The 14,468-nt window shown below is 36.2% G+C and overlaps 1 protein-coding gene across 1 annotated transcript in view; it reads left to right on the top strand.

The window, feature by feature from the left end:
• Positions 1-14,468, top strand: part of LOC107706218 (CUB and sushi domain-containing protein 3-like) — a 406,816-nt gene that overhangs the window by 52,540 nt on the left and 339,808 nt on the right. Inside the window, 1 exon segment of the mRNA XM_016509850.1 lies at positions 13,294-13,516. Coding sequence (XP_016365336.1) covers positions 13,294-13,516 — 223 coding nt within the window.

Here is a 14,468-nt window from a genome sequence, read left to right as displayed (position 1 = left end):
CGCTAAAATGACGAATGGGACACCCTACGGTCTCGTGGACTTAACGGACACGCGCACGCAGCGGCCATTGTAAGTCCTCAAGACCAAAAGTGTACATGAAGTGTGCCATTTGGGACAGGGCCTCTATCACACACCGAATTGTCAATTCTGTACGTGCATTCTCACTTTAAATGCAGCGATCCAAAACAGTGAATATAATCATCATTCAGGCAAAACTTTGCTTCAAGAATGAGCAACACTGCTAATGTGATCTAATCGCTGACGCTAGCACACCCTGAGCACATGTGAGTTAATGTATTCCTCTTATCGGCAAGACATATCGGCATAATTTTTCATATCGGGTTGATGCCGATATTTACATTTAAAGCCATTATCGGCCGATTCCAATATTGGTCCGATAATATCGTGCATCCCTATTTTTCACGTTTATCTTTCCCTCAATTTTTTTCAGATATCTCATTGTAAGTGTTTTTGAGGTGACATTATTGGAGCAATTTTAACAATCCAGAAAAGTGAGACAGAACTATCAGTGGGAGTACAGACTGATGGCTGAGGGTGTGAAAGATACTATTGGAGATGTAACTGTACAGAAGAGAGGCGAGGGAAATGATAACACAGCAGAGGTGAAAGAGGGCAAGAGGATGTCTGAAATGTCTGGAGCAAAGCAATCTGTCGGTTGCAATGAAAGACCAAATAAAGTGGGAGGTTTACTTGAAAAGCAGAAACCTAAGAGATGAAGTCTGAACTTCCCATTGTGGCCTTTTTGAATTTTCCAAAAATGAGTTGCCCTGTTTATTCTCCTCATTTATGATAATCATCCATATCCTAGACTGAAGTGTTTTCTCTATCACAGATGACACAGAATTTACTGCTAATAGTTGTATTAATTATATAATAGTTATGTAACAGTATATATACCCTTATTATATATACCCCCAGACAGAAATGTTTTCTCTATCACAGAAGACAAGTTGTGTAGGATTAGGTTAGTGATCATTACAAAGCCTACCTTTACTAATGAGCGTGTGTGTGTGTGAGAGAGAGAGAGAGAGAGAGAGAGACAGTCAGACAGACAGCGTGATGAGAGTGTGACTGCGAGCAGGCTGATTAAGGCAGGTGCAGAGGGTGTTTGGTGTGGATTTGTGTGTGTGTATGGGAGACAGCTGGAGGGCTTTGCCTGGGTTATTAGAGGACTGAGGAGCCATCAGGAATCGATCAGCTCCGCCAAGACGACCCGACATGTAACCGATGCCCCTTTAATTAATCCTCATCACCCAGCACAATACACACACACACAGATATGCAGTGAATTGGAAAGTCACTAGGCTCCCTTGCATCGATGCATCCTGTCTGACTGGAACATCAGACCTATCCTGGAGAATAGGAGTGTGCTATCAGTGATTAAATGTTTTTAATAGGCAGATAAAAGTGTAGGGCCATGTGATTTCCATGATGAAAATCACTATTATTAAAGTGCAAACTCCTTTTCTGGAGGTGCTGTTAGAGTTCAGGTCATGAGCAATTAATTTCTATAAAACACGCAAACGGAAGTATTCACAACCAAAATAAAAGCTTGGTTTTGAATGTATTGTCCATACTGTATAAATCCATACTGTACTTTCAGCAAACTGTATTTGCTAAAATGTATAGTAAAACACAATATTCTATAGTAATATAGCTTTAGAGTGTGCTGTGAAACTCTGTCACTTTATTTATTAATACAATGTTTTCTTCATTATTTTTGCATTTCATTATAAATTGGGTAACTATATTTTAAGGACCGATTCTCAGTATTAACTAGTTGCTTATTAGCATGCCTATTACTAGCATATTGGCTGTTTATTAGTACTTATAAACCACATATTAATGCCTTATTCTGCATGACCATATTTCAGATCCCTTAATCCTACCCCATACCTAAACTTAACAACTACCTTACTAACTATTAATAAGCAGCAAATTAGGAGTTTGTTCAGGGAAAGCTCATAGTTAACAGTGAATATGTGTTCCCTATTCTAAAGTGTTACCATAAATTGTTAATTTCAGTTTGACTAAAGATATAATTATAATGTGTGCAACTTCATTTGATTAAACCGTTTTATGATGAAATAAAACTAAATTCAAGAAAATCACAGAATATGAGAAAAAAAAATTAAGCAAAAATTGGTCAAACTAACACTATTTTCATAGGCCTTACATGAGTAAAGACCAAAAGATTGAGAACATAATTTTGTTAAATGATCAAATTACTGAAATCTACAAAAAATCTTAAAGCTTTTGTTTTGTATTGTGGTTTGGTTATGGATCCAATCAAAATCCATATTAAATGCATGATTTAGACCATCATTGTAAATAATGTCATGCGGCAAATGTGTGACCCACTGTGTGTCTTTACACTTAATTCGTGTGACAGTAGACACTTAATCCTAACAATTATCACTCAACAAACAAAGCTCGGTCTACCAGACAGACGTGATGTACGACCTCTCACGGTGACGGTTGCGTAATTTTTCATGCCACCTTGCTACCGTGTTCCAATAGCGTTATCTGGCCTGTGATTGACAGTTTGATCAGTTCTCCTCCGTCTCGTCCTCCCCTCCATTTTCCGCTCATGCTAACGACATGCTCTCTGAGGGAGCTCTACTGTCATCATTCTCAGCTTCTCGCTCTCTGTCTCACTCATACCGCCTGAAGAAATGGTCTTTTTGTGCAAGGCAGCAGGGGTTAAACACATTCTATACATTGGTAAAAGAGCTCACTTTGTCTGTCAGTGACATGTGTCAGTATAGATTGTGTGCTGGTGCGAGAGCAGAGGTGAGAGGCGCTGAGGGCCTAGCATCAGTGACACTTGAGTAATATACAGCCATAGGCCAGAAATTACACTAAGCTACAGGAACTAAAAATGGAAGTCACTGTGATTTACATTGTTCACTATTCAGAATTGAAGATGCCTTGTAAATTCTAATTAAATTCCAGAATTTAATTGAATTTGAATTGACCCTTTGCAAAGACCCATCCCACTTTGTTACTGTTGCTATGTCCGACAAGCCATGGTGCTCTCACACAGTGAAAAATACATCGTGGAGCAAAGAGGAAGGAAACTGACAATGTGCCGACAGACAAGACAGCGCAGGTTACTTTAGGTATGAAACAAGGTCTCCGCTTTCGAATTTTGTAATTTTTTTAATGAATTCAAACAATAAATACTGTTTTTTGACCCTTTGCAAAGACCCATCCCACTTTGTTACTGTTGCTATGTCCGACAAGCCATGGTGCTCTCACACAGTGAAAAATACATCGTGGAGCAAAGAGGAAGGAAACTGACAATGTGCCGACAGACAAGACAGAGCAGGTTACTTTAGGTATGAAACAAGGTCTCCGCTTTCGAATTTTGTAATTTTTTAAATGAATTCAAACAATAAATACTGTTTTGTCAAGTCAAGTCACCTTAATTTATATAGCGCTTTTAACAATACAGATTGTGTCAAAGCAACTGTACAGCATTAATTAGGAAAATAGTGTGTCAATAATACAAAATGACAATAGTAAACACTCAATTTTCAGTTAAAGGCAGTTCATCATTGAATTCAGTGATGTCATCATCCAGCACAGTTCAGTTTAAATAGTATCTGTGCAATCAAGTCGACGATATCGCTGGAATTTTTTTATCATTTTGTGGCTCTTTAATGTGTTGTGACAGATCGCTGCAGTGCCTCAGTTAAAGCAGCACGTGAACCGAACATATCTTCCTCTTTACTAGTTATAGCATGAAATAAACATAAATGAACATCAGAAGGTATCTTGTTTTAACCACGGAAAGATGTAAATACACACCATTTTTCAAGTTCACAGACATTAATCTACTCCTGGTCAGTTGAGGTAGCAAACAGGAAGCACATTTGCAATTTGTATTTAAATTTAAGGAAGTAGACTTAAAGTGAAAACAAATCGTTGTAATGTTAGTTATTATTAGTTAACTGTAATATTTTTATAGAAAAGCAATGTGTCAAAAACTTTGAATCTCTTTGAAAGTATTTTATTCATTTTTATTTTATATTTTTAAAAGTTTACAGTTTTTTCAAAGTTTGAAGGTTTATTGGTCTCAAGGTATGATCACATTAGTGAAATTTAGGCAAAAAACGTTCAGTGTCAAATGAAGTACAGCTTATACCAATGACACTTTCAAACCAAGCAGTGTTCTTTTGATCAGCTTGAACGTGAGCAAAATCGACATAGAGATCTCCCCCACACAAACTCTTAATTGCACAGAGTCCTATTAAAATCACGTGATTTTGTCTGTGAAATTTTGCCGAACAATAGTAAATGTGAATACACCTTCAAATTTTGTGGATTATGGAGGAAGCACACTTCATTTCCCAGAATTTGTTACATGTGCTGAATGTCTTTCTTATTATAATGCAGTAAATTCCAATTCCAAAGTGTAATTACAATTGAACTCCTTGTGGGGTCTGGACAGTTCAATTCAAATTCCAACTAATTAATTGAACGGTATAGGAACTAGGAACTGCGGAACCAAGAGGTGCATCAATACAAGCTGGTATAAAAACAGCTGTGAACATTTCATTCTGTGAACATTTCTTGCTGTCAAGAATTCCATCTATCCTCTGAATCATAGGTCCTACCTTGAGGATATGCTTTCATATTAGAACATTGAGAAGACAGCATGCCCCCATCCACCGAGGACACTGTTCCCATGAAATCTGAATGTCAGCTAGGTACAAACCATAAGTGGCAGATGTACCGAACACTGAAGTCTAATAAACACCTTCATAATAGACATATTCTGGTAGCCCTATAACATAAAAAAGGAATATGGAAAAAGCAACACCTTCAGGTTAGGAGTGAATACTTCAGTGTTGTTGTTTTGGTTGCTAGAAGGGACACCTTTGAATTGTCTGGTGGATTCAGTCCACATATACCTTAAATCGCACTTAATTGGAACCACAAATGGTGCTGAATGATCTAGTTTGTTTTATAGACCTTTATAGGCATTTAAACTTGCCACTGGGTACTTTTTATACAGGGGTATAGAGATCTCTTAAAATCTAGTGTGCTTGATGTCTACCACTTTCTGGGCTATGCTTAGATACAATAATACCCCTTACATGAATCACATATCCAGTTAAGCTAGGTCATTATTTTGAGCACAAAAATATGTGGCATATATGAGTACGGAGTAGAAAACGTACACCTAGTACACAACATAATCTGCTGCCTGCATTTGAATGCAGTCGATACTATGCAGCACAAATCATTAGCAATAGTGCAAATGACATTTAAAATGAAACAAAAAATGGGTAATATTGGAGATAGACTTTGTATGAGTGTTTAATGCCTAAAATGCTTTCTTGGTGATTAGATTTTTAGATGTGGCTGCAATATCTCTGATTCGAGACTTTTTTTCTTAGTATCTTTGAATTGGGAGTATTCTCATTCATTCTGATAGGGGCAATTGTTTCAGGTCTGCTGAGAATTAGAAGCAAGGAATGGGAATAAAATATTCCTTTCATCTGACCTTTCCTTTTAAGAAGACTTTGTCATTGGGGAATGCAATTTAATAATTCATTAAAGGGAAAGCCTCACTTCCTTTAGAAATCTCATTTATCTGTAGAAAAGCTTTCTTCAAGGTTTAATAATAATCTGGCATCCAAAGACCTGTGGCAGGTTAGCAAATTTAGATTTACTTGTGGATTAAGGTCTGTGTTATGTTGTTTTTAAAATAATAATAATTTAAAAAAGTTATTACATATGTGATTAATTCAATTTGTAAATAATATGGATTTTAAAGTGTACACTTTTTTTCGCTTTGTATTTTAGTTTTTTTATTGTATTTAGTATTTTTTAATTTAAATATAATTGTATTTTTCCTCTTATAATATAATACCAGGTGCACTCAGGTTTGGTGTCATTTTCAGCTGCATCAGAGAATAAAGGGTAATGATTAAACAAAAATGTACAAGGTATCAGATATTTAGTTTGCGGGTGTTATATGACCTAAATGAAATTTTGGTTGTTTTTACAACGTGCCTCCTCTGCTGTTATTTGATCGAGTTGCTGTGTAATTTGATGCATGCTAGTTTATTATTGTGGTGTCATCATAGATGATCAGTGTGCAAAATGTTATGTTAAAAAAAAAAAAAAACTGACATGTTGATTGCTGTTTTTCATGTTCAAACATTCTTGACTGGTGCTTTCTGTTCAAAAGTCAGGGAATTTTCTCTGCAATTCTAGTTATATATATATATATACATGGAATGCACAATTCTAGTTTGTTTTCCATAAACCATTTTATTTATTTATTTCTATTTTTCATCTAGGTTTTTTAATGGTAATAATGTTCTTTATTACTCTTTTTTTTATAATAAAATTTTGGAATGCGAGTGCAATGCTGCTTCCTAAATTCTATGTGATTTGCCCCATTCAGCATCTCAGTTTACATTTACTACAAGATACGTTTGAAAATCTTTATTTTAAATAATTTCAAGTGCATCAACTGAACTGTCTGAATTTAAACATAATTGATCCCAACCCTATTGTACTTGTACTCATTCACTTGTTATTCTTATTTTGTTTGACCGCAGAAACTCCTAAATGCTCTCAAAAAGAATTAAAGCAGATTCAAATCGATACAACATGGTACCGATAGGTCTTGTTTAAGAGGAGTCTTGGCCTGAGCTTAGGTAAAAATGAGCTTGATCTTTCTTTTTCCTTGTTTTTTTAAAGCCACAGTCTTGCCAGACTACCCAGCTGCATTGTCAGGGGTAAAAAAGATGTGGTGTGGAAATGCTGACCCAGGTGGAGCCAGCCTTTGTTGTAAATATGGGGTGGAAGGAGGAAGCATAAGTGAAATACAGAGAAAAAGAGAAGAGTGGCCAGCTGCCAAGGTAAAAACGAGACGCAAGCCTTTGCCAACAGAACCTGGAAAAGAAGAGAGGACGAGCATATACCGCCTCTCCTCACACCTCAGTAATCAGTATGAACATCTACATAGTGTCAGGATCAACAAACAGCTTGAAAAAAGAGCAAGACATCCTTCTATTTCTGTAATATAATGAGCAATTAGCAGTGTGGTAGAAATAATAATAAGCACAAAGTGGTAAACACTTGAAAAAGCAGATTATTAGCTAATTTGTATTTCTACAAATAGAGTACAGATCAGTGTCCCATCACTTCTGGACAATCCAGATTAAGTTAATGACCATCTAAGACAAGGTAGAAACGGCTAACATATTCAGAAATAGAGTTTTCAGGGTTTTTGAAGCAATTTAACTCTCCTTTAGCTGATCCAAGCTGGTCATTAGCAGTTTGACTACCACTTGACCACCAGCTAGTAGCTGGTTTGGTGCTGGTCTAAGTTGGTTTTCCAGCATAGATGACCAGCTAATGGCCACCTTGGACCAGCTAGAAACCAGTTAATATGTTCCAAAACAACTGGAAGCTGTGTTTTGGAACATCTTAACTGGTTTCTAGCTGGTCTAAGGGGTCATTAGCTGTTGGACTGGTTTTAGATGGTCTACCAGCTAAGATGACCAGCTAATGACTAGCTTTGACCAGCTAGAATCCAACTAATGTGTAAAAACTCATCTTTCAGGTGTTTTGGTTTCTAGCTGGTCCAAAATGGTCCTCCAGCTTAGATGACAGTTAATGACTACCTTGGACCAGCCAGAAACCAGCTAAAGCATTTCAAAACACAGCTACCCTCTTACGCTTCATTTTCCAGCAGCCCACATCACTTGGTTTTGGGAATGAGACCTGTTAAAAAATGTTCAATATACTATTTTCTATTACAATTATTATTCATCGCGATTAATCGCATCCAAAATAAAATAAGTTTTTGTGTACATAATATATGTGTGTGTACTTTGTATATTTATTATGTATATATAAATACACACACATGCATGCATATATTTAAGAAAAATACACTGTTTATATATTAAATATATTTATATATAATATAAATTATATGAATATAAATATATACATGTAAATATTTTCTAAATATATACTGTATGTGTGTGTCTTTATATATACATAATAAATATACACAGTACACACACATATATTATATAAACAAAATACTTTTATTTTGGATGTGATTAATCACGATTAGTCGTTGCCCAGCACAAAATTTTATATAATATATTATATAATTTATCACCTTGGCTAACAATTAATATTGAACAAAAGTTTCTATGTGGACAGCTTCTTAAATCTTTGTGAAATTAAAGAATATGTGGTTAGTTTAATTTCAGCAATGTGTAGGCTGCTCAAGCATACAACATGCCAAACTTTTCATTAGGGTGAGTGATCTCCTTTTGATCACTGGCTCAAGTGAAGTTGCATGGTGTTTATGTGAGTCAAGATTTTAGCGCCTTCTTTATAAGAAGCTTACATCCTCTCCTTAAAGTCTCTACCCTACAACATGAATCACCAAAAAACTTTTGAGATCATTCCCTCAAGCCATACATTTACTCGATATTAAACTTTAAAAAAGCGCGTAATGTTCGTAATGGGCAGAGGCGGTCAGATGATTCAACATTTTTCTCTCTAAGCCGATGATCACTATGGCAAAAGAAAATAAAATCTCTTGAAAATGCTGGTAGGCTTGTGGTTGCTTTCCTGTACTGCTAGAGATGTGTAGGTGCCTTAAGTCCACATAGCCAGATCTACTACACTTCTCCTCTATCCCCCATGTTAATTAGCCCCTTAAGGGAGAGAAGAGAGATAAATAGTAAATCTTAATTAGGTGGGGGTTTTTTTTCATTATAGGCATGTCAGTTTGTTTTATCAGCAGCTTCTCAGATGCTATGCTGAGCTCTTTTAGCCTGCGTATTAGATGGAGACAGAGATGGACTTAATCTTGTTACTTAAGTAATGGTGGGAACTGGACAATCTTCCAGCTGTCTTCCATCTCTGGGGACTCGCATAAGGGGGACACGCTCGCAATATTAGAGATTTATTTCCTCATCAATGGAAAACTAGTTCTCTGTGGGTTGCATTTACTTCTCTTTAACCTGCATTACTCTCTAAGCTAATCTTAGCATGGCTAGTACCATGTGTTGTTATGGGTCCTTGGAAACTGAGATTGTTACTGCCTTAGTACAAACAATTATACAAATGACAATGTTCAAAATAGTGTGTTTAGCTTTAAAAAGTTTAGCTTTCATTTGAAACTTGCTTAGCTAATGCGCTAGCCTGTAAATAGCTAATTTCATTACTTATGATAAACAATGTACTTCTCTTGCTATCTTGCATATTGTGGCTTAGAGGTGCTTATAAATCTAATCTACCTCTAAAAACTATCAAAATTAGATAAAAGCGTACTTGCAGGCACATAAGAAAGGTAGCTAACAGTTGTTCCTTATTTTGTAGCTTATGTTGAGCCACAATTCTTAAAACCAGCAATGAAAAACGATATGTACTTGTGCTTTTATAGCATCACACAATTCCTGACTGACTACAATATTCACTGATATTTTAATAACAACACACAGTATTTTCTCACATGTCCTAGAACCTGATTCTAGCCCACTGCAAAGATGCATAATAAAATATACATTACATATGATGCTGAAATAAGTGTGGCATTTCTAATTGCGTCATAAACACAAACTATTGCAGTAACAGTAAATGCCACTTCAGGCTAAATCATCGTTCTCTGTATGTATTTTATGGCTTTGATTTCACTTTGGTCATGATTTAATAAAGGTTTCCTAGTGAGCATGCACAAAAAATCGCCCGAGCTGATGTACTGACTCCGTTTACTTGTTATTGCGTCTTTCAGATGCACGAAACCACGTCTTGCCTGTTTTGGTTTATCTTGTTTTTCCTAATGAATATGTTTTGGTGCTTTCATACACAACGTTGTCAATGCGAGTAAATTGAATTGCATCTGAAAGTGATTTATCAACCTTGAAAATCATTCAGATTTAGTAAATGCCTGTGCAAGTTCATTTCGGCCAATATGCAGGTATTAATTTGATTAGGTATTACGATCAAGCGCTCATGGACAATAATGGGTTTTCACTGAATATCAGGGTTTTAAAATATGACAATATGCTTGTATAGATAGATAGGCAGACTATATTATATAATTAATTTACATATATTTACTACACATGTAAACGTATACATTTAGCCTACATATTTTGTTAGATTGCACAAGCAAAATAGTTTCCTAGTTAAGTTGTCTTTTAGTAAATCAGGGCCTTGCAGTCTGTGTAAAGAAGCTTTGGTTGCTAGATCTCCCTTCTGTCTTGTCATTTTCATGAGTGAGACCCATTGGATGTTGTCACAGCAAATCTACAACCCACAAAACTGACCATCAGTGACCATATGACTGGCTTTCATCCTCACAGACACAGTCTGTCCCCTTGCTCTACTCTAAGGAGTTGCCGAAACTAATCATTGTTCATGTGTGTGTGCTTGATAGAGTGCTTCTTCATCACACTCCTTGGCGACCACGTTGGTGCTCATTTCCCATGGCAGCTTATGGTGCAATTAGAGCCTGGAGGGCCTCCACCCTTCACACCGAATCACTGACGGGCCACTGAACAATCAGGGGCGGCAGGAAGCAGATTGTACACATGCCCAGGGTTGTGAAAATATGCAATAAATAGTCTTGACAAAATAAAAAAGAGATAAAAGTTTTGTCCCACACGATATACACTAAGTATGCACTATGTAGTCAACCATGTAATGTATGAATTATATAAGGTTATTTTGTCATCCAACATCAGAGTCTGATAGCCCCTCCTCTTCCAGTATGTAATTAAAGCTGCGACAGTTGAATACAAAAAGTGCCCAACATTCCATACTTTTTGGAATTTTCAGTGTCAACACACTAATCACACAATTTACACTAAAAACAGCGCAGAATAGTGCATAAATATGCGAATTGGGACGCACCTTAAGATCCTAAAGAAATTGCAATGGCAGAAGATAAAGGTTACACTTTATTTTGATAGTCCACTTTAGACATTCTACTAACTATAAGTAACTTTGCAACTGCATGTCAACTAATTCTCATTAATTTGCAACTACATGTCTACTAACTCTCAGAGTAGACTGTTAGGTTAGGTTTAGGGTTAGTAGAATAAGTTGACATATACTTGCAAAGTTTCTTATAGTCAGTATGTTGTATGTTGTGGACCCATCAAAATAAAGTGTTAGAAGATAAGACAGTCTACTAATACTCTAATGACTGCTAGTTTACATGTAGTTGCAAAGTTACTTACTGTTAGTAGAATCTCTAAAGTGGACTATCAAAATAAAGTGTTACCAATAAATTATTTGTTTACAATGGTTAACAAGTAATTATTCAGTGAAAAGCCTTCTGACTTTAAGCAAGTTTAAAAATGAAAATTCTGTCATCATTAACTCACCCTCATGTTATTTTAACCCTGTGTGAGTTACTTTCTTCTGTTGAACACAACAGAAGATATTTTGAAGAATGTTGGTAACCAGACAGTTGCAAATAGCTGTTGACTTCAATAGTATGGGAGAGAAAAAAGTACTATGCAAGTCAGTGGCTACAAACAACTGTTTGGTTTCCAACATTCTTCAAAATATATTCTTTTGTGATCAACAGAAGACATTTACAGGTTTGGAACAGGTTTAAAGACAACATTTTCATTTTTGGGTTGAACTATCACTGTAAAAAAAACATTATGTCATGAATGTGTGATGATTATCGCAGTCTACTGTAAAGCCCAGGGCCAGAGAAACCGTGTGCTCCTTCCTGAGCAGACACACATATATTTGTATGCGTTAGCTACCTTAAAACGTAGAGACTAATGGACGCCAACAGACGAAAAAACCTTACAGATGTGAGCAAGCTGAATGCTGGGTTAAAATGGTTCATTGTGGCCACATTCCCACAACTATTCCAAATGATTGTCCCAGCTTACCGTTGATTAGATCTGGACAGACTTTGCCTTCCAAACAGATGTTATCTGCTCAGGTTTTGTGTTGTAATACGCAATAGAGCTGGCTCAGTTGATTCATTAGTCATCAGATTGGATTCAGGGAATCGGGTTGCTTGAGTCACTCCTGTGTTGAATTTGTGGGTGAGAGAGGGCAAAATGGCGGTCCATTTGATACATACTCAGATCAATTCCTCTCACAATGTGGCAATAAATTACAACTTACAAAGCTCAAAGGGATACCAATTAATTGCCTAGCTGCTACTATGTGCAACATCAATTGTACAGTTGTTTTCTGTGAGTCAGATATTCTATTCATAATAAAAGCTGCAATGTTGTCATTTTCTGTGATCTTAAAATTAAGTATAATTCTGTTTTAACCAACGGTGCCGTTCTTTGTTATTGGAAACATTATTGTTTTTTAACTGTATGATGTAAAGTTATTCCAAAATGAATACCGTCAGCAGAGAAACAGCGCCTTGGTGTATAATACAGGATTTCCATTGGCCTCGTGACTGTAGCTTCTAATTGAAGATTGCTTTAATTATACAAACAAGCTTTCCTTCACTCAATATGTTATTGAATTCCACTGAAAGCTTGTGAGACGGGTCCTCTTCGAAATAAGTCACGGTTTCACAATGGCTAATAAAACTGCCAGGAATGTCCAAGGTATGTCAGACTGTACTGACCATCAGACCAATCTTACTAGGACCCTCAAATCAACTGTATAGATGTACAATTACAGGGCCAGTTCGCTCAAGTTCGCTCAAGTTCACTCATTATCACTTTCAAAACTTGGTCTTTTTATGGTTGGTCACAAGACTTTCAACGTTTATTATCAGTTTTGACACATTGTTTGTGATTATAACTGTCTGTTGAATCTCAATATGAGATGTGATGGCTGTGTCTTTGTTGCCTTTGAAATTGTAGTGTGCATAAACCGGTATTTATCAAATTTGTGTGTAATTCATACTTCATGAATATTTTTGACAAATATGACTGCATTGCTGTGGAAATCAGTCATTTTGGATCAAGTATTTTTATGAGCACAGAAAAGGTACTCAGATAAAATGTTTGTAGAAATCACAACAGGCTTACAGTTATTTTATTATTTTACCTTTTTACGATTAGCATAAACACATATAAACCATTTCTGTGCTCATAAACCATCTCTCTCCTTTAATATAAAAAAGACATATTTTTAATACATTTATTTATTTCTGTAACAAAAATGTGGTTTGAGTTGATTGAAATGTTATCCAGAATTCATAAAATGTAAGTGGTGTTTATCATTTTGTCATACTGTTGACCATAGTGAACACTCTTCTCTCTTTTCGCTTTACAGGTTTCATATATACATGTGGTGGAACATTAAAAGGAAGGAATGGGACCATTGAAAGTCCTGGTTTTCCATATGGATATCAGAACGGGGCAAACTGTACATGGGTTATTGTAGCAGAGGAGGGCAACCGAATTCAAATAGTCTTTCAGTCATTCGCAGTGGAGGAGGACTATGACTTTTTATCCCTCTACGATGGACACCCGCACCCAGCTAACTTCAGGACGAGGTGAGTGCTGTTTATAATGTCTGATTTGCATAAAACTGTAAGTAAACAGCTGCACCGTAACTGTATCAAGTTAATGTGAGACTAAAATACAGAAAACGGTACATACCTGATCATGGAAGGATAGAGGAACACTTTGCCAAGTCTAATTTACGGTGTGCCTGAAAGCAACTTGAATATGATGCCAAGTGAAAGTGCTGCCAAGAACTCTCCCTGGATAATTGCACAAAAAAAAATTAAGCACTATTTTCCTAACTTGGCCATTGTTTGATGCGCTTCTCTATCCTTTACAATCAACTCTCAGCCATTTAAAGCTACATACCTACTGTAGATACATAAAAATGTCTTGCGGCTAAGCCTGTAATTTAAGAAGGCACATTTGTAGGGCTTTGAATGGATTTAACACCAAATTCTCTGCGAAGAAAATAAGCACGTCTTTCCCTAAAACAACTCTACCAACACTCTGTAAGATCACAATGACAACACCAGTGTGATTATGTGCATAAAGGGTTAACAACATCTATCTTTGCAGGTATTACAAAGTGGGTATTTCATTTACACATCTATGCTGCTTATGGTCAGAGCTGGACAATATGGTGAACATGCTTGTTGGAAGTTCCACACAAAACATTGCATGTGTTTGTTAGAGGATAATGTTTCCATGTGAATATATTTCGCTGTGTCATGTACACTTACATTTACACTCTCATGTACTGTGTCAGCAGACAAGGATGTTAAAATGGGATGCAAATGTATTATTATATGTTGTAAATATTAGGGATGCACCGAAATGAAAATTCTTGGCCGAAGCCGAAACCGAACAAAATTAAACACTGGGCCGAAGGCCGAATACCGAACACAGAGTTTTTTTCCCCATGTATTTTGCCAAAAAAAGTTTCACCATTGCATAAATTAAAAAGCCAAAATGTGCTTTTTACTGTTTTGTCTTGCTTTT

The sequence above is a fragment of the Sinocyclocheilus rhinocerous genome, unplaced genomic scaffold (assembly GCF_001515625.1).
Source record: "Sinocyclocheilus rhinocerous isolate Xijiao unplaced genomic scaffold, SAMN03320098_v1.1 scaffold53, whole genome shotgun sequence".
NCBI lineage: Eukaryota > Metazoa > Chordata > Actinopteri > Cypriniformes > Cyprinidae > Sinocyclocheilus > Sinocyclocheilus rhinocerous.
Note: the sequence above shows the minus strand (reverse complement) of the source record. Positions and strands in the feature narration are given on the sequence as shown.